The sequence below is a fragment of the Papaver somniferum genome, chromosome 2 (assembly GCF_003573695.1).
Source record: "Papaver somniferum cultivar HN1 chromosome 2, ASM357369v1, whole genome shotgun sequence".
Taxonomy (NCBI): Eukaryota; Viridiplantae; Streptophyta; class Magnoliopsida; order Ranunculales; family Papaveraceae; genus Papaver; species Papaver somniferum.
Window position 1 is genome coordinate 151,742,694 of NC_039359.1, and position 22,327 is coordinate 151,765,020.

The 22,327-nt window shown below is 35.9% G+C and overlaps 2 protein-coding genes and 1 long non-coding RNA gene across 3 annotated transcripts; all 3 read left to right on the forward strand.

Annotated features, from left to right (window-relative positions):
* Positions 1–1,930: 1,930 nt before the first annotated feature.
* LOC113352260 lies at positions 1,931–2,461 on the forward strand. The gene has a single exon (XM_026596103.1). The coding sequence runs from the start codon at positions 1,931–1,933 to the stop codon at positions 2,459–2,461; it is 531 nt and encodes a 176-aa protein (XP_026451888.1).
* Positions 2,462–3,948: 1,487 nt separating this feature from the next.
* Positions 3,949–4,643, forward strand: LOC113354129. The gene is made up of 3 exons (XR_003361684.1): positions 3,949–4,012; positions 4,113–4,148; positions 4,483–4,643. It is a non-coding gene; the product is annotated as an uncharacterized LOC113354129 (long non-coding RNA).
* Positions 4,644–11,709: 7,066 nt separating this feature from the next.
* Positions 11,710–21,872, forward strand: LOC113352261 (formin-E-like). The gene is made up of 2 exons (XM_026596104.1): positions 11,710–12,219; positions 21,354–21,872. The coding sequence occupies exons 1-2, from the start codon at positions 11,710–11,712 to the stop codon at positions 21,870–21,872; spliced, it is 1,029 nt and encodes a 342-aa protein (XP_026451889.1).
* Positions 21,873–22,327: the final 455 nt, after the last annotated feature.

A 22,327-nucleotide genomic window follows, 5' to 3' on the forward strand; every position in this document is an offset into this window, starting at 1 on the left:
AGGATTACTTTCTTATTAGTTCGATTTTTAGTTACTCTTTCTTAGTGATTTGGGTATATTACTTTATGATTTGAGTAAAATTATTTTCTTAGCGGTTTGATTATATTGTTAGTGATTATTTTGAGAAAATTAATTATTTGCAGTAGTTTAAATTGAACATCAAGTAAATGTTTATAAGTAGTTGTATCTTAGCGTCAGTTGTGAACTATCTTAGTACTTTCAAAATACTTACTGAAGGTTGGCAATTATCTGGAACACAACTTTCAGTTACCACTACATTTTTAGCACACAAAATACTTCAATTAACTTAACCCCATGCAACGCACGTGCAAGATACTAGTTTGCTTGAATTTCAAACCCGGTTCCATTAAAGGCTGCAGGAACAAGTATACTTGAACACTACAATATATATCTAAACACGTAGATATAGACATGTCAATCAGGCAGTGATCGACGACAATGGTGGTTTCTTCTCCGTACATAGCTAGGTAAATATTGTTCCGAAAACAATAAAGTACCATTAAAAAAATGAAATGGGGATGAAAATGCTAAATCTTAAAGTCAGTGGTTCACAAAGAATGAATATTATGGATAAGCTTGTTATGGATAAGCTGATTTCTCCAGTGCAATGCGCTTATATTGAAGGCAGAAAAATCATTGATGGCACTCTTATTGCCAATGAATTAGTAGATTCAAGACTTCGTTCTGGGAATCCGGATATTGTTTGCAAAATTGATCTTGAGAAGGCATTTGATAGAATCAACTGGAGATATCTGGAGTGTGTTCTTGTGAAAATGGGGTTTAGTAGGAAGTGGTGCAATTGGCTAAGGTTTTGTTATTCAACTTCTTCTTTTTCGGTTCTCATCAATGGGTCCCCTTTCGGCTACTTCACTAGTACAAGAGGTGTGAGACAAGGTTTTCCGGTTTCTCCTCTTTTATTTAACATTGCCATGGAAGGCTTTTCAAGATTTATGGACAAAGCAGCTAATCAAGGTCTTTTTAGTGGCTTTTCTGTTTCTCCTACTAGTATTGTGGTCAATCATCTTCATTATGCGTATGACACAATTTTCTTTCTGGATTACATTGATGTTGCTCTTCTTCATTATAATAAAGAAGAGCTACATAATCTGTTTTCAGCATTGCATTGCTTTGAGTTTATAGCTGGCCTAAAGGTAAATACTTTGAAAACCAGACTTATTTCCATGGGAGAAGTTCCAGAATTAACTATGTGGGCTGAAGAATTAGGTTGTTTAGTGGATTGCCTACTTTTTATATATTTGGGAATGCCGCTAGGTGCCAAATATAATTCCATAAGAATTTGGGATCCTATTATAGAGAAGTTTGATGGTCGACTTTCAGTTTGGAGGCGTATTTCGTTATCAAAGGGAGGTAAGTTAGCTCTTTTGAAGTGTATTTTATCCTCTCTTCCGACCTACTGTTTTTCTCTGTTTAAGGCCCCAATCTCAGTCATAACGATTCTTGAAAAAAAGATGCGGAACTTTTTATGGGAATACAATGATGGATCAAAAACATCTCATTTAGTTAATTGGGACATAGTTCGTGCTCTGAAAGAAAGAGGTGGCTTAGGTGTTTGCAACCTCAAAATTATGAATTTAGCTTTGTTGGCTAAATGGTATTGGTGATATGGTGTAGAAAAAAGTAAGCTTTGGTATAAAATTATAGAAGAAAAATACGGGAAAGAGTTCTCCAAATGGGTTCCGGGAAAAGTCAATCAATCCTATGGGGTATCTTGCTGGAGGGCAATTGTTGAGTCTGCAGGTTTCATAAGTGAACACTCGACATTATTCCTCCATTCTGGTACAACCATTGCTTTATGGAATGATTGCTGGTGTAGGCAACAACCTATATCTGTTACATGTCCTAACTTATTCAAGCTTTCCAGAAACAAAAACACTTGTGTGTTGCTAATATGATTTCTAGTGAAGGAAATTGGAAATTCAACTTCAGGCGAGTGCTTACATATGCAGAAGCTCAAGAATATGCGGTGTTGATTACTGCCATTGGTGATGTTCCCCCTACTCGTGATAGCATGGAAGATACAAGGAGGTGGAAATTACATCCCTCCGGTGTGTTTTCTGTCAAAACTCTGTACTCTCAGTTGGTGGCGGAACATGGAGTGAATAACTTTCCCTCTCATTTCATATGGCAGCAGGCAATCCCTCCGAAAATCTGTTTTCTAATGTGGTGTTTGGTTCATGGTAAGCTGAACACTATAGATTTGCTTCAACGGAAAGGTATGAATCTACATAATGATTGTGATTTGTGTTGTGGAGGAGAAGAGACACAAGACCATCTTTTCCTGCATTGTAAGATTGCATACAAGATTTGGTGTAACCTAACACCTTCTACATGTTGGACTTGGGTATTACCGGGTTCAATGTTAGCTTTAGCAGAATCATGGCATACAACTCAATTTTCTGAAGATGGAAACTACATATAGAAATTGATCCCATCAGCAATCATTTCCACGATATGGAAATAAAGGAATAATAGTTGATGATCTCATCTGTGAAGCCAAATCTATGGTTCTAACTTGGTCAGCGGCGGCAGGTCATAAAATTCACCTAAACTTTTCCAATACTGTAATGTCTAATTGGCACTCAATTTTTTTGGTAATTCTCTGTTACTTTTCCTTTTTTTTCATTGCTTCATCTACCTCTGGTAGAATTGCTTGTATATCCTTCTTCTTTTAATATATCTTCCTTTTCGATCAAAAAAAACAAAAAAGTTGGAGACGGTTTATTTATGGGGATATTGGGGATATGCCTCAAAATCGACTGTCATCTTGGGGATATGTGATACGTATTGATCTCTGTACCTTGGTGACTGTTATTATAGAGGAGGAATTCAGAATAATAATAGACGAAAAATAGAAAACATAACACACTAGAAACCAGTTCCGAAGAAATATATCTTCTCTAGATTATGAACAAGAAAACTATTACAATTCTCTCTTTGTTACGCTCACAATCTCTCACTAGTGGAAAATGGGTATTATATAACCCACATCCGAGACCCTCATTGACTGTAGTTAGACCGTGGACCAAATATAGCGGTCTCTGATATGGTAAAAACACGAAAAAAATCCGAGAGCCTATGTAGCCGTCTCTGAATAACTAATTAAATTTACCATTCTGCCCTCCAATTCAGAGACCCTTAGACTGCGATGTAGATCTGATAGTTTTGTGTCAGGATTTTTGGGCCCACACTATGTATGGCCACGATTGAGCAATCTGAGATTCTGAAATGAGCGGGAACGTGGATGAAAAAACCTTATCTCTTCACCCCACTTCATATCTTTCCATCCCTCTCACCTTTGTTTCTCTCTTCATTGTTTCTTCTCTCGTTTGCAAACAACTAAAAACCCAAGCTTTCTGGAACAAAGATTAATCCAAGGAAAAAAATCTCGCCATGACTAAATGATATTACTAGTGAAACTCTGAAACTTTTAATTTCGAGATTCCTCTCAATTGAATCAGTATGAAAAAAAAATTCGATTTAGAAATTAATGTAAGGGGAAATCTTCTTGGGTTTAAATCAGCTACAATCGATTTAGAACTGTCATTTAGAAGATTTCTCCGTACATTTTTTCAATGTTTCGTGATGTTAGTTTGCTACAATCTAGGGATTTATCTGTATTCTGTTCGTTTGTTTTTTTTCAATTTGGGATTTAGGGGTTTCCTGATGAGGATGATGTAAAATTCATTAGAAGTTCAATTTATAAAAACTTCAAGGGATTATGATTGAGTCAAGGTAGTGCTAATGGAGATGTTCTTCCAACTTCTAATAGAAATAAGGCTTTTAATTGAATGGGTTTTTTTAACGTTATTTTTGGTCAATTAGATTTTATGGTTTTTAGTGTGATGTGTGTGTTTTGCAGATGGAAGTTATATCATGAAGAAAAAAAAAGTAAATTATCTTGCTGGTGCAGAAGTTAATTAAGATCGAAACAACGATTTCGATTATTCCAACTTCCGCATCTGAAATTCAAGTATAATTGTTTTTATTTCTCTCTTCGACTAGATTTGTTTTTGAATTTTGAAACCCTAGATTTTTATATGCAGGTTGATATTTGTCATGTTTCTTTGCAGGTGTTGCTTTCAGAAACAATCTAATGAAAAGATGAGGTAATTTATTCAATTTTATTAATTGATTCTTCAATCAATGGGGAGGGTTTTGTGAATGGAATGGTGAAAATTATTATTTTAGGTTATACGTTTGTGGATGAAGGTGGAATTGTAATTTGAGTAATGTTATGGGTTTGATCTGTTTGCATGTAGTATTATTAATTAATGATTTTGATGTTGGGTTTAGAATTTTTTTAAAATTGGCAGAAGTTCTGTATATAATTTTAGAATATCTTGGCTTATGTTTTGCTATAATTTTTTCAATAATGTATTACGTTATGTGTGGTCATCAAAGTCTTCTTTTAATACTGATTTGATTGTTCTTTCCGTGCAGGTAATGAAGATGGTGGTTTGTGAATTATTTTGATTGTTCTTTCTAGGTAATGGAAATGTTGGTGCTAGTGATTCGTTGTAGTATGGAGCGGTATTCTAAAGATGGTGGTAGTGGTGATTTGTAGTAGTATCGGGGATGGTAATGGAGACGTGGGGATAGAGTACTGGATGTGATTAAGTAAAACTACAGAGGACTGCCCATAAATCCGTGACTCGGATCGTGCTCAAACAACATCAGAAGTGAGTACTTCTTGTGATTTAGATAGAGGTTCAAATTTCAAGGTCCTCCAGTAAATTATGTTTACTTTCGTTTTAATTTCATTTTCTACAATTGGTTATCTTTCCAAGGGCACGAGAAATGGGGATACACGTACGTGAATGAACTTTCCCAGCACCTTATTATTCAACTGGTGGAGATCATGTAGCTCCCCTGCGCACATGTGAGTTTTCCTATGCATCTTAAATGCATTTTATAGTCAGAACCTTGACAATTAGGTACTTATTTAGGTCAGATAGCATACTGAATCTTGTACTATAATCTGCACCTCTTATATTCCACAATATCTAACTTGTAGGTTGTTGATGATTTCTAATTTTCTATGCATAACCTTGGATATCTTTAATGAACACTCTGATGCATTCTGATTTTTAATTTCTTATGATTACTAGTTTAGCTTGTGCAAGTATCTTCTTTTTCCCCTGTATCTGCCTTCGATTGCTCCGAATCTTCCGTTTTGTTGCAATCTTCTCCTATCGTAGTTATGGTTGTGTGATAACTTTCATGTAGTTTGTGGCCAATACTGCATGTATATATAGACATCTTCCCCCCAGCCAATATTATTAGTTAAGTTACATATGTGATGTGCGCTGCTAGAATACACCTACAACTAAGGTTTGATTTTTCAAATTTACCTCACACGTGACCTAGATTAGGTTATGGTTATGGTTGTAGTTTAGAATTATGATTGAATCACATAGAATTTGTATGTATGCAAATAATGCAGGAAATGAGTTTTTAGCACTGTTAATGATGAGGTTATTGAATCTGGTGGTAGTAGTTCAGGGAAATTGAGATTGTTGGTGACGATTGAAATGAGATTGCAACTATTGGTGGATTGGAAAGTAAGCTGAGTTTATGATTGTATATAACAATGAGTTTTGCTTGGATTGTATATGATGTTCAAGTGATGTGAATTATAGTTGTGGTCTTAATTAGTCTGGTAGAATGAAAATGATTATGGTTTGATCCCTGCAATTAATGAGCCAATTGTTGTCTACATGACCTATATGTAGGTTTTAATGTGTCAAATTACCTCAAACATGTTCTTCCAAATACTACCCATTGCTAGAATGTCTGTAAAATTACCTCACACTGTTGTCTATATGACCTATATCTAGTAACTTATTTTTTTCTACTGTGTATTATGAACTGAACGAAGTCATTGTAGTGTTGTTGATTTGCTTTGCAGGAAGTCGCATGTGAACCAAGGACACAGCACATTGATGCTCTGCTTGGTATCATTTGTGAAGTATTGTTGTAGGAGAAGCTGAATTATCATTTTGTTTTTTTTATCAGTTGGTTGTGTCATGACATAGCAATCTTGGACATGTATTCTCTGAACTCAGTATTTCATTTTTTTGTGTAGTTTTACACCCAATGGAATGAATGTTAAAATTCTCAGTTAAATTTGAAGTTGCACTTGAATTTCAGTTAAATTTGAGTTGCTTTTAAATTTCAGTTAAATTTGAGGTTGCATTTGTATTTCAGTTTGACTTGACTGTAGTTTGACTTAACTAGACTTGACTGTTTGACTTAAATACCAGTAAGATTATTTCAGATTCAGCCATTCAGACATTTCAGCTGATCAAAATCTATATTTTTTTTATATTATAATTAAAATCTACGACCAGTGTATCCGGGTCAGCATTTAGTTACTGTAAGAAACGGTCTCTGTTCAGAGACCCACGCAATAAGGGTTGTGAAATTAAAAAACGCTTTATAAACGACCCATTCAGAGAACCCTAGAACAGGTCGTTTAACTCGTTTATATGACGTGTTCTGGCGGTCGCGGAATGTCTAATTTCCACTAGTGTCTCTAGGTAAATAATCTTAAACTATTTGCTAAGCTTGCTTTTACAATAATTAATATTACTTCACAAACTTATCTCTAGGTATGTGTGTTCAACCTCCTTTTCTAGGTGTCAAACTTCACTCTCTAGATGTCTTAGCTATAAGCTAAACATCTCAATTTATAGCTTTAACGGTTTCCTAAACCTTTCTAGGAATCTATTTCCTTATCTAAGAATAATACCTTTTTTTAGGTATATTTCTTTATTTAGGAATAATTCCTTTTCTAGAAAGAATTCCTTGTCTAAGTATATTTCCCTTTCTAGGAATATTACCTTGTCTAGGAATATTCTTAATCTAGGAATAATTCCTTGTCTAAGTATATATTTCCTTATCTAGAAATATTACCTTGTCTAAGAAATGTTCCTTTTCTAGGTATATTTCCTTATCTAAGAATACTACCCAAAAATCAGTATTTCTTCCTTAAATTACAATTCTATCCTCAATCCTTCTTGAGGATCACTAGTTCCCGGAGAGAGGAAGATACACATGTATCATGCGCCCCCACTCAAGAACTTGAACTCCTGTGAAAGTTGTTAGATTTGGAGGTTAGGGAACCCGAGAGTTCCTTTCTCCATGCTGAACCATCTCTCCTTGATGGGAACTTGACTTCGACTTCCAATTAGAAAAGCGTCCTTATCTTCTTGTCATGTCTTAGTGTCTCTTCGCTCCGTAATGCAATTTTATTCGAGTGGTTCTTCTCTATCAAACCACAATTCTTCCACATGTGGAAAGATTATCTTGTCATCTCCGTCATTATCTAGTAATGGTGGTTCAGACATCTTCAACCTTCCTAGGTTATCTTCTTGTTGTTTGGTTTGAGTTTCCAAACATACACTACTCGGCTTCTCGTCAATAGAACGGATAAGGATAATGAACTTTGTACTAGCATTCACCAATCTTTTTGCCCGAGTGGCTGTAATCAAGCTCGCTCACTCAAGAAGAGAGTCTATAGCTCGTATTACAAAAGTTTTCCCATCTTTGGTAAAGGTATACTTTTGCTCCCTCCTATGTAATACCGCATCTCGATCCCACAAGTAAGGACTACCAAGTACAACTTGACAAACATCCAATTGAACCACGTTGCATGTAACCTCGTCAATGTATGACTCATCAAAAGCAAACTTGAACGTGCACGGTTCTGCAACCTGTATCCCACCTTCCTTTTGAAGCCACCCTAAAGAATAGGGTTTCGGATGTTTGAAAGTATTCAAACCCAACTTCTGTACCAAGGAATATGAAAGGAAATTCTTTTGACTTCCCGGGTCAATAACAACATCTATAAGTGTCGTCTTAATCTGCATCTTAACTGTGAATAGTCGTTCCCTAAGGTCATCTTTTAAAGGTCCTTCTTTTGCTCCTGCCATAATAGAGATCTTTGAGTTGGGTTCCGTTAGTCCTTGGACTTCTATTGGAGCTTGTGTGACTAGTGCTGCCTTCTTGGCTTCTTTATTCTGCAACCCTTTTGGTTTTAGATTAGGATACTTCATCCAACACTTGTCGACAACAGGTCCTGTTTGTTTGCAATGAGTGCCAGTCAAACCTTCATTGTCTTTAGACTTTCTATTCTCTTTGCTCCTTTCATCTCCTTTAGCGAAGAAACCTCTAGACTTCCCCTTGGTGTTTCCCTCAACATCAGATTTTTTAAGCCTTCCTTCGATAGCATTAGCTTTTATGCTTTCTTCGGGGATAATATCCACCGAAAACATCTTTAACTCCTTCCGTATATACTCATGAAGACCGGAAATATACTTCATATAGATAGCATAATCTTCCAAGTCTAAATCCAAAACCATAGCTTGATTCTGAAACTCCGAAGTATATTCTTTCACGGTTTGGTTGTAGGATTGCTTCAAGTCGTACCACTTGAACCATCTCTCTTCAAGGTAGCCAACCGGATAAAATTGTTTCCCCACAACTTCCTTGAATCCCTTCCATGACAATGCTCCCTTACTTAGGTATTGCCTTTGATAAGCTTTCCACCATATTAGAGCATGCTTTAAAAGCTTCAATGCCGCAAAAGATATCTTCTCCTCCGAACCATATTCAAAGAAAGAAAAGTACGTCTCTAGATGCTCTATCAAATCATCTAATTTCTCTACATCGACACTTCCATCATAAAGTGGAATATCAACATGGAAATCAATTTTTAGATTCTTACCATGATTCATAAACTTACCACGAGGTTTTTTTTCTTTTGTTCCTTTATGAATCTCATCTTCTTCTTCCTCCTTGCTTTCTTCTTCTTCCTCCTCATCCTCTTCTTCCGAACCCCAAGATGGAGATTTCTTTTTCGTAAGTTTCAGATTTGGTGTATTGGAACAAATACAAGCAACCAACTCATCCAGGGTAGTTTGAATCGTCTTCATATCTTTTTCTAACATAACCACCTTCTCGTCGGTAGTTTTTGGTTCATCAGTCTAAGACTCATCGTCAGATTTTGTCAACCTTGGTTTTCTTGTCCTTTTAACGTATTCTTCTTTTCGAGTAACTCACCAAGTTGTTTGTAGAGAGATATAGTGAAGACCATAAACCACTGGAATCTTCCCTAAAATAAACGAACTTTGCTCTGATACCAACTTGATACGTATTGGTCTATGTACCTTGGTGACTATTATTATAGAGGCGGAATTCAGAATAATAATAGACGAAAACTAGAAAACAGAACACAATAGAAACCAGTTCAGAAATATATCTTCTCTAGATTATGAACAAGAAAACTATCACAGTTCTCTCCTTGTTACGCTCACAATTTCTTTAGGTAATTAATATTGCCTCACAAACTTATCTCTAGGTATGTGTGTTCAGCCTCCTTTTCTAGGTGTCAAACTTCACTCTCTAGATATCTTAGTTATAAGCTAAACATCTCTATTTATAGCTTTAACGGTTTCCTAAACCTTTCTAGGAATCTATCTCCTTATCTAAGAATAATACCTTTTCCAGGTATATTTCCTTATCTAGGAATAATTCCCTTTCTAGAAAGAATTCCTTGTCTAGGTATATTTCCCTTTCTAGGAATATTCTTAGTCTAGGAATATTCCTTGTCTAAGTATATATTTCCTTATCTAGAAATATTACCTTGTCTAGGAAATATTCTCTTTCTAGGTATATTTCCTTATCTAAGAATACTGCCTAAAAATCAGTATTTCTTCTTTAAATTACAACTCTATCCTCAATCCTTCTTGAGGATCACTAGTTCCCACATGAGAGCTGGGGCAGAGAGGTGAATTGAGAAAGTTAAAGAAAAAATAGTTTTGATGTATTTCATGTTTGTTTAGTTTATGAGTGAAGAAGAAAAGTTATTATGATGAACATGAAGAAAAAAATGAATTTGATAATGGAAAATTGTTATGAAGAAATTTTTTTGTCTTCAAAATATGTAGAGGTGCTCTAAAATTTTGCTCAAAAGAATTGGTTTTATTTTTCTGTCATGCAGGTGTTTGATATCCTGTTTGGAAAGAAAAAAATATATATGAAAGTGCAAATATTTAATTTGCATAATATGTTAGGAAAGTTGAAATGATGTTGAATGCTGATATGCTAAAGATGATGCTAACAATGATCCTGACGACGATGATTATGATGATGATAACGGAAACCAAATCCGAGATGTTTCTGATTTATGATGATGATGGATGGTTCAATTATGAAGACAATGATATGTCACAACGGTGTTTGAGTTAAGAGAAGTTGTTGGAATATAATCCAAACACGGTTTATAATTATTTGAATTAAATTAGTTTGATTAAGGGTACAAGAGCATATAGCTCAGTGGGATTCTCCAGTAAGGAGGAAGTCAGGAGTTCAATCCTCGCCACCGTAAATATTTGTAATAGATTAATTAGCTGTATATTGGATTTAGTGGTGTTGGGTCCGGCAGTGGAGCCAATCCAACTGCCTGGGTTCGGATAGGGGCATGGGTCTTACTGGGTCCAATGAAGTTTTTTTTCATTGTGTTTTGAAAGGAAAAAAAATTGAGCAAGCATTTTTTGAACGCCCACCTCAAACACCGTTGGATTACTAAGATATGATGTCATCTGAGTTTTAACTTACCTATAGTTACTTTTCAAATTCATGGTGTATCCTTCTAATTTTTAAACAGAATACGTAATCTCTTATTTTGATAAGTATCTTAAACAAAAATCATACTAATGTCTTATAAAACCAATCTTGCAGCGGCCGGTTCAGTTTAATCAAAAAGAAAAATAAGAATCAGTCGTTTCATTTTTCTTTTTTGGCATAATCAGAAAATGATGTGATGAAAAATCTTTTTCACTATTCACTTGTACTTAGTGGACTGATATCGTACAATTCACTTGTATCCATTGAATAAGAGTAAGATGGAACAAGATGGTGAAATTGGCTTGACGACGGACTCTGAATATGGTGACGCAAATACTACCAGTAACATGATTCTATCAGTACAGTCAAAGTAAACCATAATAACTCTCTGATGACGTGGCAAGCGATTTTTGGGGAAATTTTTTAGGGCAAAATTTTCTTCATCTTCAACATGACTGGAGGCACAAAATCTCCATCAATCCCTGCAATAAGCGTAAATCAGAGAGGAGAATCTTATAAATCAGCAACTGGTAATGGTTTCAATATTGGGTATGAAGAATTTCCAAGATTATCAAACTCATCTTCTGAAATTGGTGGGAATTCTAATCCTGAAATTTCAAGATCCAAAATCAATTTTACATCTTTTTTCAAGGATCGTGTTAGCGGGTCTTCATCAACTAAGCTTGCTTTTGAAGAACCTAAGAACCCTGCTGGAGAAATTATTCCTTTTTTCTCATCAGGTGAACTCCAACCCCATATTGATTTGTGTGAAAATTATGTTGTTGAATATTTCGTTGGTAAGAAACTTGCCTTTCCTTTGTGAAGGAAAGACTGAAAAATCAGTGGAACATTAAGGGATAAGTCTCCATGACTGTCTATGGAGAAGAAGCTTTCTTGTTTAAATTCACTCTTGAAGAGGATAGAAAGATGGTACTAGATTTAGGGTCTGTTCACCTTGCAAATAAGCTTTTTCTTATTCTTCTATGGTCACCATTCAGTGAACAACAAATAGGCTCCATCAAAATTGTTCCTGTTTGAATGATACTTTGGGATGTACCTCTTCATCTTTGGAATGCTACTGGGTTTTCTAGGAGTGCTAGTTATGTTGGGAAACCGATAATGACAGATACTCCTACTGATATGAAAATTAGAATGGATTATGCTAGAATTTGTGTTGAAATTGATGTAAACTGCTCATTTCCGGAAGAGCTTCCATTCCAAATTGAGAATGAGAAATTTAAAGTAAGGGCAGAATATCCATGGAAACCTACTTCTTGCTCTCATTGCAGGAGTTTTGCTCACTCTACTGCTAGGTGCAACTCTTATACTGTACAAAAAGTTAAGACTAAGTGGATTCCCAAGATTAGCAACTCTTCGTCAATGGCAGGAACTAGTAATTTGATTGATAGAACTACCTCTTTATCCTCAATTCCTGAAGTAGAGATTGCAGTTGAAAATCAACAGGAGACTGAGCAGGAGGAGAACCAAGCTTCGAAAGAAAGCGACTCAAATCAGATTGTGATAGAAAAAGAAGGAGTTTTAGAAATGGTGGTGTAGGATCAGAATCTCGCAACGACAATATTTCAGCGAAATTATCAACAACACAATACAACAGCGTCGCAGAAAAATTTCAGGAAGAATATAATAAATGATGTCAGCTAAGATCACGAGAAAGATGTGATAGTCCTGCGAAAATTATAGAGCTTGCGAAATTAATATTTGTAAGGTTGCGAAAATGTCGCATATCATATCCGAAAATAAAGGACAGATTAGCTGTCATCCACTATGTATTTCTCTATAAATAGTCGTTCAAGTTGTAAAGAAAGTGGAGAGATCTTTTTTGAGTAAGAAACAAGCAAATAGGAGAGAGAAAGTCTAGAGCAGAGGTCATTCTTGATTTCTTTATCTTTTCTTGTAAGAACATTCAAAGATTGATCAATAAAATTAAGAGTGTAAACCTAAAAATGAGTTGATTAATAATAAAATTATATGAGGGGCGTAGTGTAGGATTTCCTGCAACTACATAATGGCGCTAGAAACATGGAGATTGAAGATCGAAAGTTGAAGATTGTTGTTGAGAATATTCAAATCAAGAAAGTGATTAAATAAATCAGTGAACCAGTTAAAAGAAAGATAAATAGAATTAATGAAGATGACAAAAGATTGGAGTGTAATATGATAACAAAAACGATGGTTAATGAATTCCATGATAACATCAAAGGAAGAATACACAAACGGAATTTTGAAGGAAGGAAGGTTATGGCGGTAGAAAAGACATCACTCTTGAAAGATTGGGAAAAGCAAAAAATGACATTCATGGCGGCGGAAATACCAAAAGAAAATTTGAACCACACATCTCCATTGGTTATCACAGTGCCTATTACGCGAAAAGAGAAGGAGACAACGACAAAATCCACAGGAGAATGGATATTGAACAGAACTTTAATCGATACAGGAAGTTCAGTGGATAGAATATTTTATCACGCATTCCGGGGAATGGGATTTAAAGATGAAGAAATGTCCGGTTCAACATATTTTGTTCACGGTTTTGGAAAATCCACAACAAAACCTAAAGGAGAGATAGTGGTACGAATTCCACTTGGAAATCGAAAAACATATAACGCTGTGCGTGGTGGATATGGAATCGCCATAAAATATGTTATTAGGAAGACCATGGATACATGCGATAAAAGCTGCGGTATCAACGTTGCATCAATGTATTAAATTCCCCACACCAAATGGAATAGGTGAAATCAGAGGAGATGTTGACAATGCGAAATTATGTCATCAAATTGAAGTAAAGCATTATGAAGGACAAGCAAAAAAGAAACAATTTCGCAGAAAGTTGGCAAAGGAAGCAAAGAAAGAAGAAGAATTTAGAGTATATATGATAAGGGAAAAAGAAGGCAAAGGAATACCCAACGAAATCTCGGAAGAAGGAGAAGGACCTATGAAAACAATAAAAGAACCAACACCAATGGGAGAACCTAAACCCAGTTACACTGCCGCAGAACCAACAAAAGAAATAAACGTTGGGACTATAGAGGAACCTCTAATATTGAGAATTGGAACCAAAATGGATGTGGAAGAAGAAGAAAGAACTGTTAACTTGTTGCGAGAATATAAAGATGTTTTCGCAGGAAGCATGGATGAGATACCGGGAATAGATCCATCAATTGCATGCCACAAGTTAGAGATTAACAAAAATGTGAGACCATTTAAACAGAGAATAAGAAAAATTGCAACAACTTACCATTCCCAAATAGAAGAAGAACTACAGAAAATGCTTGATGTGGGAATCATAAGAGAAGCTAAATACCCAGAATGGATAGCGAATATGGTCATTGTCCCAAAGAAAAACAAAGGAATCAGAATTTGCATAGATTTCACTGATTTAAACAAAGCTTGCCCCAAAGATAGTTTTCTGTTACCAGATATTCCTCAAATGGTGGAATCCGCAGCGGGAAACGATAGAGTATCGTCTTTAGATGGGTACAAAGGGTATAACCAAATCCCTCTCGCTGAAGAAGATCAAGAACATACTGCTTTCTTTGCCCCTATAGGTTTATATTGTTACACGAAAATGCCATTTGGTTTGCGAAATGCGGGAGCGGCATACCAAAGAATGGTAGAGAAGGTGTTCGCCAAATGGATACACAAAACATTAGAAGTATACGTGGATGACATGTTAGTACGTGGATGACATATTAGTAAAGAGTATAGAAGCTAAAGACCATGTACAAGACCTAAGGGAGATTTTTGAACAAATGCGGCAGTATAACATTAAATTGAATCCTGAGAAGTGTACTATTGGAGTTGCACCGGGAAAAATTTTAGGCTACATTGTACCAAAGGAAGGAATACAGGTTGATCCAGAAAAAGTGCAAGCAGTTCGTGACATGCCAACACCAGCAACAATAAAAGATGTACAGAAGTTGAATGGGCTTCTAGCTTCGCTGGGGAGATTCATTTCGCGATCATCAGACAAATGCAAATATTTTTTCGATATACTCAAGAAGGGTGCGAAATTTAAATGGACTGATGAATGTGAAAAAGCTTTTCAAGGGATCAAAGAACATCTTATGCATACAACTATTTTACAAAAAGCAGAATCAGGAGAAGAATTATTGATCTATCTTGCGACGATGTCGCATGCATTAAGTGCTATGTTATTGCGAGTAGACGCAGGAGTGGAGAAACCCATCTATTACATTAGCAAAACTTTTAATACCGCTGAGAAGAATTACTCAAAGATTGAGAAGTTAATCTTAGCATTAGTTTATGCATCATTTAAGCTCCGCATATACTTTCAAGCGCACAAGATAAAGGTATTAACAAAAGTACCAATTGAATCAGTGATGAAGAATTCTAAAAGATCAGGAAGAGTGGAGAGATGAAATGCACAAGTAGGCCACTTTGATATTAAATATGAAATTTTGTTTTCACCAAAATCACAAGTTGTTGCAGATTTCTTGGCAGAATTTCCTTTAGAAGAAGATGAAGCAGTAGAAGAAATGATGGATGTAAAAGAAGAACACGGAGATCCAAAAGATTTATTAACAGGACCAAATAGATGGGAGATATTGGTAGATGGATCATCAAATGGATAAGGAAATGGAGTTGGAATTGTTTTAATTTCGCCAGAAGGAATAAAGATGGCTTTTTCATTCAGATTGGAATTTGCATCCACTAATAATGAAACAGAATATGAAGCTGTAAGACATGCCTTAAAATTCACAATAGAAATGAAACTAGAAAATGCCAGGATCACTAGTGATTCGCAGCTAGTTATTCGCCAAATAAAGGGAGAGTATACTACAAATGAACCATCCTTGAAGAAATACAAGAAGCTGGTTGAAGAATTGTTAGCGAAAATCCCAAAAATAAAATGGAGGAACATTTCAAGAAAGGATAACAGACTCGCAGACGCTTTTGCTTTCATCTCAAGCATGATGACAGATCCAACTGCGAGATGCATAAAAATACAAACACTTCTGTCACCATCAATCAATAAAGAAGAAGAAGACGTGGATGTGATGATAATAGACAATGAAGAAGAAGAACAAATGAACAATATCGCAGACTGGAGAATGGAACTTCATGCATATTTGGCGAAAGGAGAAACACCAAGAAATAGATTGGAAACACACAAGTTAAAAATCCGTGAAACAAATTATGAATTAAGAGATGGGTTGCTATACCAAAAATCCTTTAATGGACCATCACTCAGATGTTTGACACGAGAGGAAGGAGAAAAAGTGCTAAAAATGTTACATAGTGGGGATGCTGGCAATCATAGCGGAGGAAGATCTTTGGCACATAGAGCAAAAATGCAAGGTTATTACTGGCAATACATGCACGAAGATGCAAAACGAATATCAAGACGTTGCAAAGATTGTCAGCGACATGGAAAGAAAATACATACACCTGGAGCACCACTATCATCTTCAACCAGTGTGTGGCCTTTTGGAAAGTGGGGCTTAGATATTGTGGGACCATTTTTACCAGGTTCTGGACAAAGAAGATATTTAATAGTCGCAACAGATTATTTCAAAAAATGGACAGAAGTGAAGGCAGTACAGCATATTCGCGACAAAGATATCTTTACATTCATATTCGAAAATATCATTTGCAGATTCAGAATTCCTGCACAGTTGGTATCTGATAATGGGAAACAATTTTAAGGACGGAATATAGAAATGCTACTTAATGCATTCAAGATAAAATGTGGAAAGTCTACTCCTTTGTATCCACAAGCTAATGGGTAGAAGCAACAAACAAAACAATTGCAGATATATTGAAGAAATTGGAAGGACATCACAGAGCATGGTGCGAACAAGTACATAATGCAGTATGGGCTTATAATACAACTAGAAGAGAAGCTACTGGAATGTCACCTTTTTGTTTAACATACGGAGTTGAAGCGGTGTTACCAACAGAAGTTGTTATTCCGACAACAAAAAGAGAAGCTTGGGAGAAAAATCTTAGTGCGGGCTTGATTTTAAATAAACTTGATGAATTAGAAGAAAGAAGAGAAAAATTTACAACATATGGAGAATTATCAGCGAAGATTAGCCCGAGAATATAATAAACGTGTCAAAATACGCGAATTTCAACCAGGAGATTTAGTTCTGCGAGAAACACCATATATCAGCGAGAAAATGGTGGAAAATTAGCGAAAAAATGGGATGGACCTTACATCATTAAGGAGATAGTTGGAACAGGAGCTTATAGATTAATGGATCCAGAAGGAAAGATGTTGGTCATAGATTAGACAGACCATGGAACAGGTTGTACTTAAAAATATTATCCGTAAGAAGCTTTGAGAAGTTATGGATTCTGAAAGAATAATTGCAAGATTACTCATATCAAAACAAGATCATGATGTGCGAAATTTTCGCAGAGATAATCACAGAACAATGACATAAAAGAAAGGGGCGAACCTTTATGGCGTACACCCTAGTTCGCGAATAAAATTTCGCAAGAGGCAAATGTAAGACCTAAAGTACGTCATATTAGGGGGTACCTGTTGCATGGCTCAGGGAAAGGCTACACCGCCACCGGAACCTGAGTCATGGAGATTTGGGGTCAATAAAGCCCATCCGGGAGAGGCACCTTGGATTCTCAGCTTAAGCATATGACTTGGGTTGGGCGACTAAGGTAATAAGGACTCTCCCAAGGAGTGCAGATCTGATCAAGGCGCCGAGGTACACGGTTGAGTCAAGAGTGCCAGGGACGTTTGAAGCGTACCTTGCCATTCTTGACAAGTCTTGGCTTATACTGCACTCGGCCCGAAGAAAACCCCACTTAGGGTGCAGTCTCGTAACCATAAACCCTATAGGTAAAAGGGATAAGAGGCTGCGAAAACAACTGGTTGTTGTTAAGACTGGATGGGAGGAGCTAACCTTGTATGGTAGAAGTACGCCTCCTTGAAGGGGCAACCAGGGGGAAGATAAGGGCGGCACCCTCCATTAGGGAGCTGATAAGTGTCTTAAGACGCAAATGTCATGAGGCTTTTATTCGCAAGATATTAAGGCTTGTCATATTTGTGCAACAATCCTGAAGAGGCAATAATACAAAAGAAAAAGATAAGACGAGATCAATGGGTTTTCGCATGAAAGTGCGAAGACGTCCTGCGATTTCGTCGCAAGACGGCAATGTCATGGGGTTTATTTTCGCAAGAATATTTAGGCCTGTCATATTGTCGCAACATTCCTGAAGAGGCCATAATACAAAAGAAAAAGTTAAGGCAAGATCAATGGGTTTTTGCATGAAAGTGCAAGGACGTCCTGCGATTTTGTCGCAATGACAAGAGGTGGCATAATAAGACCTTTAATTAGGAAGGAAAAATAAGACCACATGATAAAACAAAATATTTATAAGTATTCGTAACAGATTATTTTTTGCAAGAAAGATAATGAGAGGCAAGTATGGGAATCAATACACAAGAAGCATTATCTTTCATCAACAAAATATTAAAAGGAAAAGTTGATTCCAAAGTTGGTTGAAAATGTAACTCGCAAAAGTGATAAAAATAAGACAGTTCAAGAAGACAAAGCTAGATAAGAAGCTCAAGCTTCAGTATTAATTTAGTAGCAGATATAACAAAATTCTTCGCCAATATTCTCATTATCGCAAGCCTCTCCTTCATTTCGGTTTGATCTTCGCCTTGACTAGCATCTTGATTATCGCCAGCAATTACTTCTTCAGGAGAAATTTCTTTCTCATTTTGATTAACACCAGCAGATGCTTCTTTAGAAGGAATTTCTTCTTCATCTTCCAAGAAATTATCCTCTGCACCGCTTTCGTAATCATAATCACTATCAGCAGGACGAGGAACTTCATCATCATCTACTTCTAAAGGTTCAATTGATGTAGGAGGAAGAGATTTGGACAATAAAATGTCATTTACAAGGACTTCAGCCCGGAGATGAACTTGACGAAGAAGTGCTCTCTGATGATTCCTATCTTGAATATCCTTAAAATAAGCAAGATAATCAAGTTCTTTCTCTCTCGGTCGCGAGAACCAGTAAGGGCAGAGACGAGCAATGCATTTTCTTTGCGAATTTTGGCATATTTAGCCTCCAAAACAGAAATGGAAGAATGAAGATTCTTCTCAGACTCTGCGAAAGATAGAATACAAAATTTCATTAAGATGAAGAATCAGAAAGATATGACAAAGAAAAGATAATTAAGGCAGTCAAACTATTATGACTACCTTCCTTTTGCGAAATAAGGTGTTGAATCAAGGACAGACAACTATTCTCCCAACGGTCCATTGCGTCATCAAATTTATCTCCAACTAAACCTTTAAGTCGAGACTGAAGATTTTTCTCTTTAGAAATAAGAAAGGCATTTTTCTTCGCAAGAGAAGAATAAGATTCTTCTAATTTGGAATATTGTTCTTTAAGTGATTCGCCTTTACACTTAAAGCTATTCTACCTTGAATGAGTGTATCTCTTTCAGCGATAGATGACTCTGTTACTTCTTTAAGTTCATTTCTCAAAGAGCGAAGAGATTGCTCTTGGTCATCACATACTTTTGAAGAATACTAAGTTGTTGCGAAGATATCGCCATCTTGTTTAAATAAGTTCGCTTCTCTTGAGATAAGGTTTTATTCTCATCTGATAAAGTTTCCATCCCTAAATTAGCTTTAGTTAAAGAATAAGAAAGGAGATACTTACATTACTTAATAAATCTTGTCTTGAACTAATTGGGTATTTTCATTGGTAAGATTATTTATATGATCAAGAGAATATGAATAGAGGTTATCTAATTGGTTATATTGATCCATCAAGATTTCTTTATCAACACGGGCTTCTTCAACAACAGATTCAAATTGATATCTCTCCATTATTCGTTTCTGGTTTAAAACTTAACATGCGAAAGAGAGATTTCAAGGATAATTAAATATGGGAGGGATAAAACCATTAAAAAGGAAAATTAAAGACACAGATAAGAAAATCATACCTCTCAATTCATCATTCTTCTTGCGAAGATTGTCACGATCCAGCAAAACATTCTGAAGCTTTTGATTTTCGAGACGAAGAGCATTACATTCTTTTTCCAAAGCTGTCTGCGAAGCAGCTCTGTCAGAACCTAAATGCTTGCTCAGAATTTCGCAAACATTAGGCTTGATAGGATCAATATAAGACTTCTTGACATCATCCAGGACTTCAGATAAAACTTTGAAGGCAATATCTATCCCTTCCACGGTTTCTTTCGAAAGAGGAAGAGACTTATGTAGAGAACTGGTAGTGATAGAAGGTTGAGAAACATTCTCAATGGGAAGAGAAGAGGTTTCATACACAGAAGGATCAACAAAGGGGGTTTCAATCATTGAAAGGTCAGCTGGAGAAATGAAGTCTGACGCAGCTTTTTCGCGAATTGGAGATAAAGGTTTATCTTGCGAAGATGTCGCAGGAGATTTGGAAGAGATGAGTAAATGGAAGGGAACAGAAGTCAGAACAGTTTTAAGGTGGCGAGATTTCTTGAGAGGTTTATTGACATCTTTATCACCCTGCGAATTACAATCCAGATAAGAAACAGAGGCAATAATATTGTTATTAGAAAAGGATAGTGTTTCTTACTACCTTCTCATTCACAGACTTTCTTTTATGCGCAACAACCTTATGCTGCGATTTGGGAATGTTAGGGTTCTGAAATGTAAATCTAGTGTTGGAGGCGCTTTTGCTGAAATAACAAGAGTATGGGAATCACATAAACAACATCAAATAAGGCAATAAACAAGATCAATTTCAGCAAAACCCATAAAGAAGAAAAAAGAAAACCAACCTTGATGAATCCATGGAAAACAATAGCAGGGAGATTGTTTCGAAGAAAATTACGAACGATGAAGATCTGCAGAAGAAATAGTATGAAGATGAAGAAGAACTTAAAAAGATTGAAGAAGAAAGAAGAAAAGTTGCAATAATGGAATTTGCAGAAGAACGATGAAGTTGCAGAGAAAATAAAAAGAAAGAAAAAGAGAGTGAGAAGGAATATATATAGAGGGAATTTCTCCTCGAGAAAATAAACACGATTAATACGTAAAATATAAGCGGTTAAAAAGCAACGGTTACAAAATATGTGTCAAGAAATAGATGGAAGAAACAATACGTGTGATAAATGCAGAATATGAAGAGGAGAACAGCTGCGGCATTTCTCACATCATTCTCTACTTCGCAGAAAAGATATGAGAAGAGGCAAGATGTAGGATCAGAATCTCGCAACGACAATATTTCAGCGAAATTATCAACAACACAATACAACAACATCGCAGAACAATTTCAGGAAGAATATAATAAATGATGTCAGCTAAGATCATGAGAAAGATGTGATAGTCCTGCGAAAATTATAGAGCTTGCGAAATTAATATTTGTAAGGTTGCGAGAATGTCACAGATCATACCCGAAAATAAAGGACAGATTAGCTGTCATCCACTATGTATTTCTCTATAAATAGTCGTTCAAGTTGTAAAGAAAGGGAAGAGATCTTTTTTGAGTAAGAAACAAGCAAATAGGATAGAGAAAGTCTAGAGAAGAGGTCATTCTTGATTTCTTTATCTTTTCTTATAAGAACATTCAAAGATTGATCAATAAAATTAAGAGTGTAAACCTAAAAATGAGTTGATTAATAATGATTATATGAGGGGTATAGTGTAGGATTTCCTGCAACTACAGGTGGATCAACCAATAGAGGTCCAATGGACTGCATCCACTAGAAAGAAGAAGAACAATAGAAAAAAAGGAGATGCTCATAAAGAAGTGGAAACTTTCTGTTTGAATCCTTTCAACATCTTAGCGTCCGACTCGGAAGCCGTAGATTTTGAGAATTTGGAAAGAATCTCATCCCCTTCTCATGAAAGAGCTGCAGCTAGAGAAGACTTTGAAGATAATAATGAAGACATTGAGAAATCAGATGAAGAGATGGGAGTACAAAAGGTTAAATCTCTTGATGATATTCCTCAAATAATACCAATGACTAGTGCTCAACAAGTGGAGAATATTTGCAAGTTTGCTGGTCTTTTAGGAGCATCCGGTGGGTGTTCGGAAGAGGAGAAAAGTAAAATCTTTGGTGAGTTAAATGAGAAATATCAAAAAACTAGGCAGGGAAGGGAAATGGAGAAATTAGGATGGAAAGGTCATCCTAGCAATGAACAGCTTGGAAGGGGCCAAAGGAAATCTGCTAAGAAGAAATAGTTTTTTTTTTCTCAATGTCGTGGTATTGCTGCTTTCTTTGCTATTGTTTGAGCTTAGGCTTTGTTTTTAGAGCTTAGACTTCGGCTCTTGTTTGCACTGTTAAGTGCTTTTCTATTTCTGTATGTTTTCTGTTTTCTTTTATCAATATATTAACCTTTCTACTCAAAAACACAAAAAACATGATCCTATCAGTAATGCTCTCCACGTGAGAGTATTAGAAGGTCCTCCCGTAGTTAAACTCTGAATCATATATCACATGATTAATTTTGAAATCCTATGAAGCTATTCTAACATATATCTAGAGACACGACCATATCAAGTTTTTAGATGGATTAAGTTTTTGGCATGATAATACTTGTTTTTTTGATAAAAGTTAAAATTGATTCAAAGTGCCAAGGAGGCACAAACGGAACATACAGGAAAACACTCCGTCATCGAAGAGACTGACAGTGCTA

Excerpts from the sequence above, each read along its gene's own strand:
- LOC113352261 (XM_026596104.1), top strand. The coding sequence starts at position 11,710 with ATGATACTTTGGGATGTACCTCTTCATCTTTGGAATGCTACTGGGTTT. Across the intron at positions 12,220-21,353 it reads AAGAAGGAGTTTTAGAAATG|GTGGATCAACCAATAGAGGT; the intron begins GTGGTGTAGGAT and ends CTGCAACTACAG.
- LOC113352260 (XM_026596103.1), top strand. The coding sequence starts at position 1,931 with ATGATTTCTAGTGAAGGAAATTGGAAATTCAACTTCAGGCGAGTGCTT.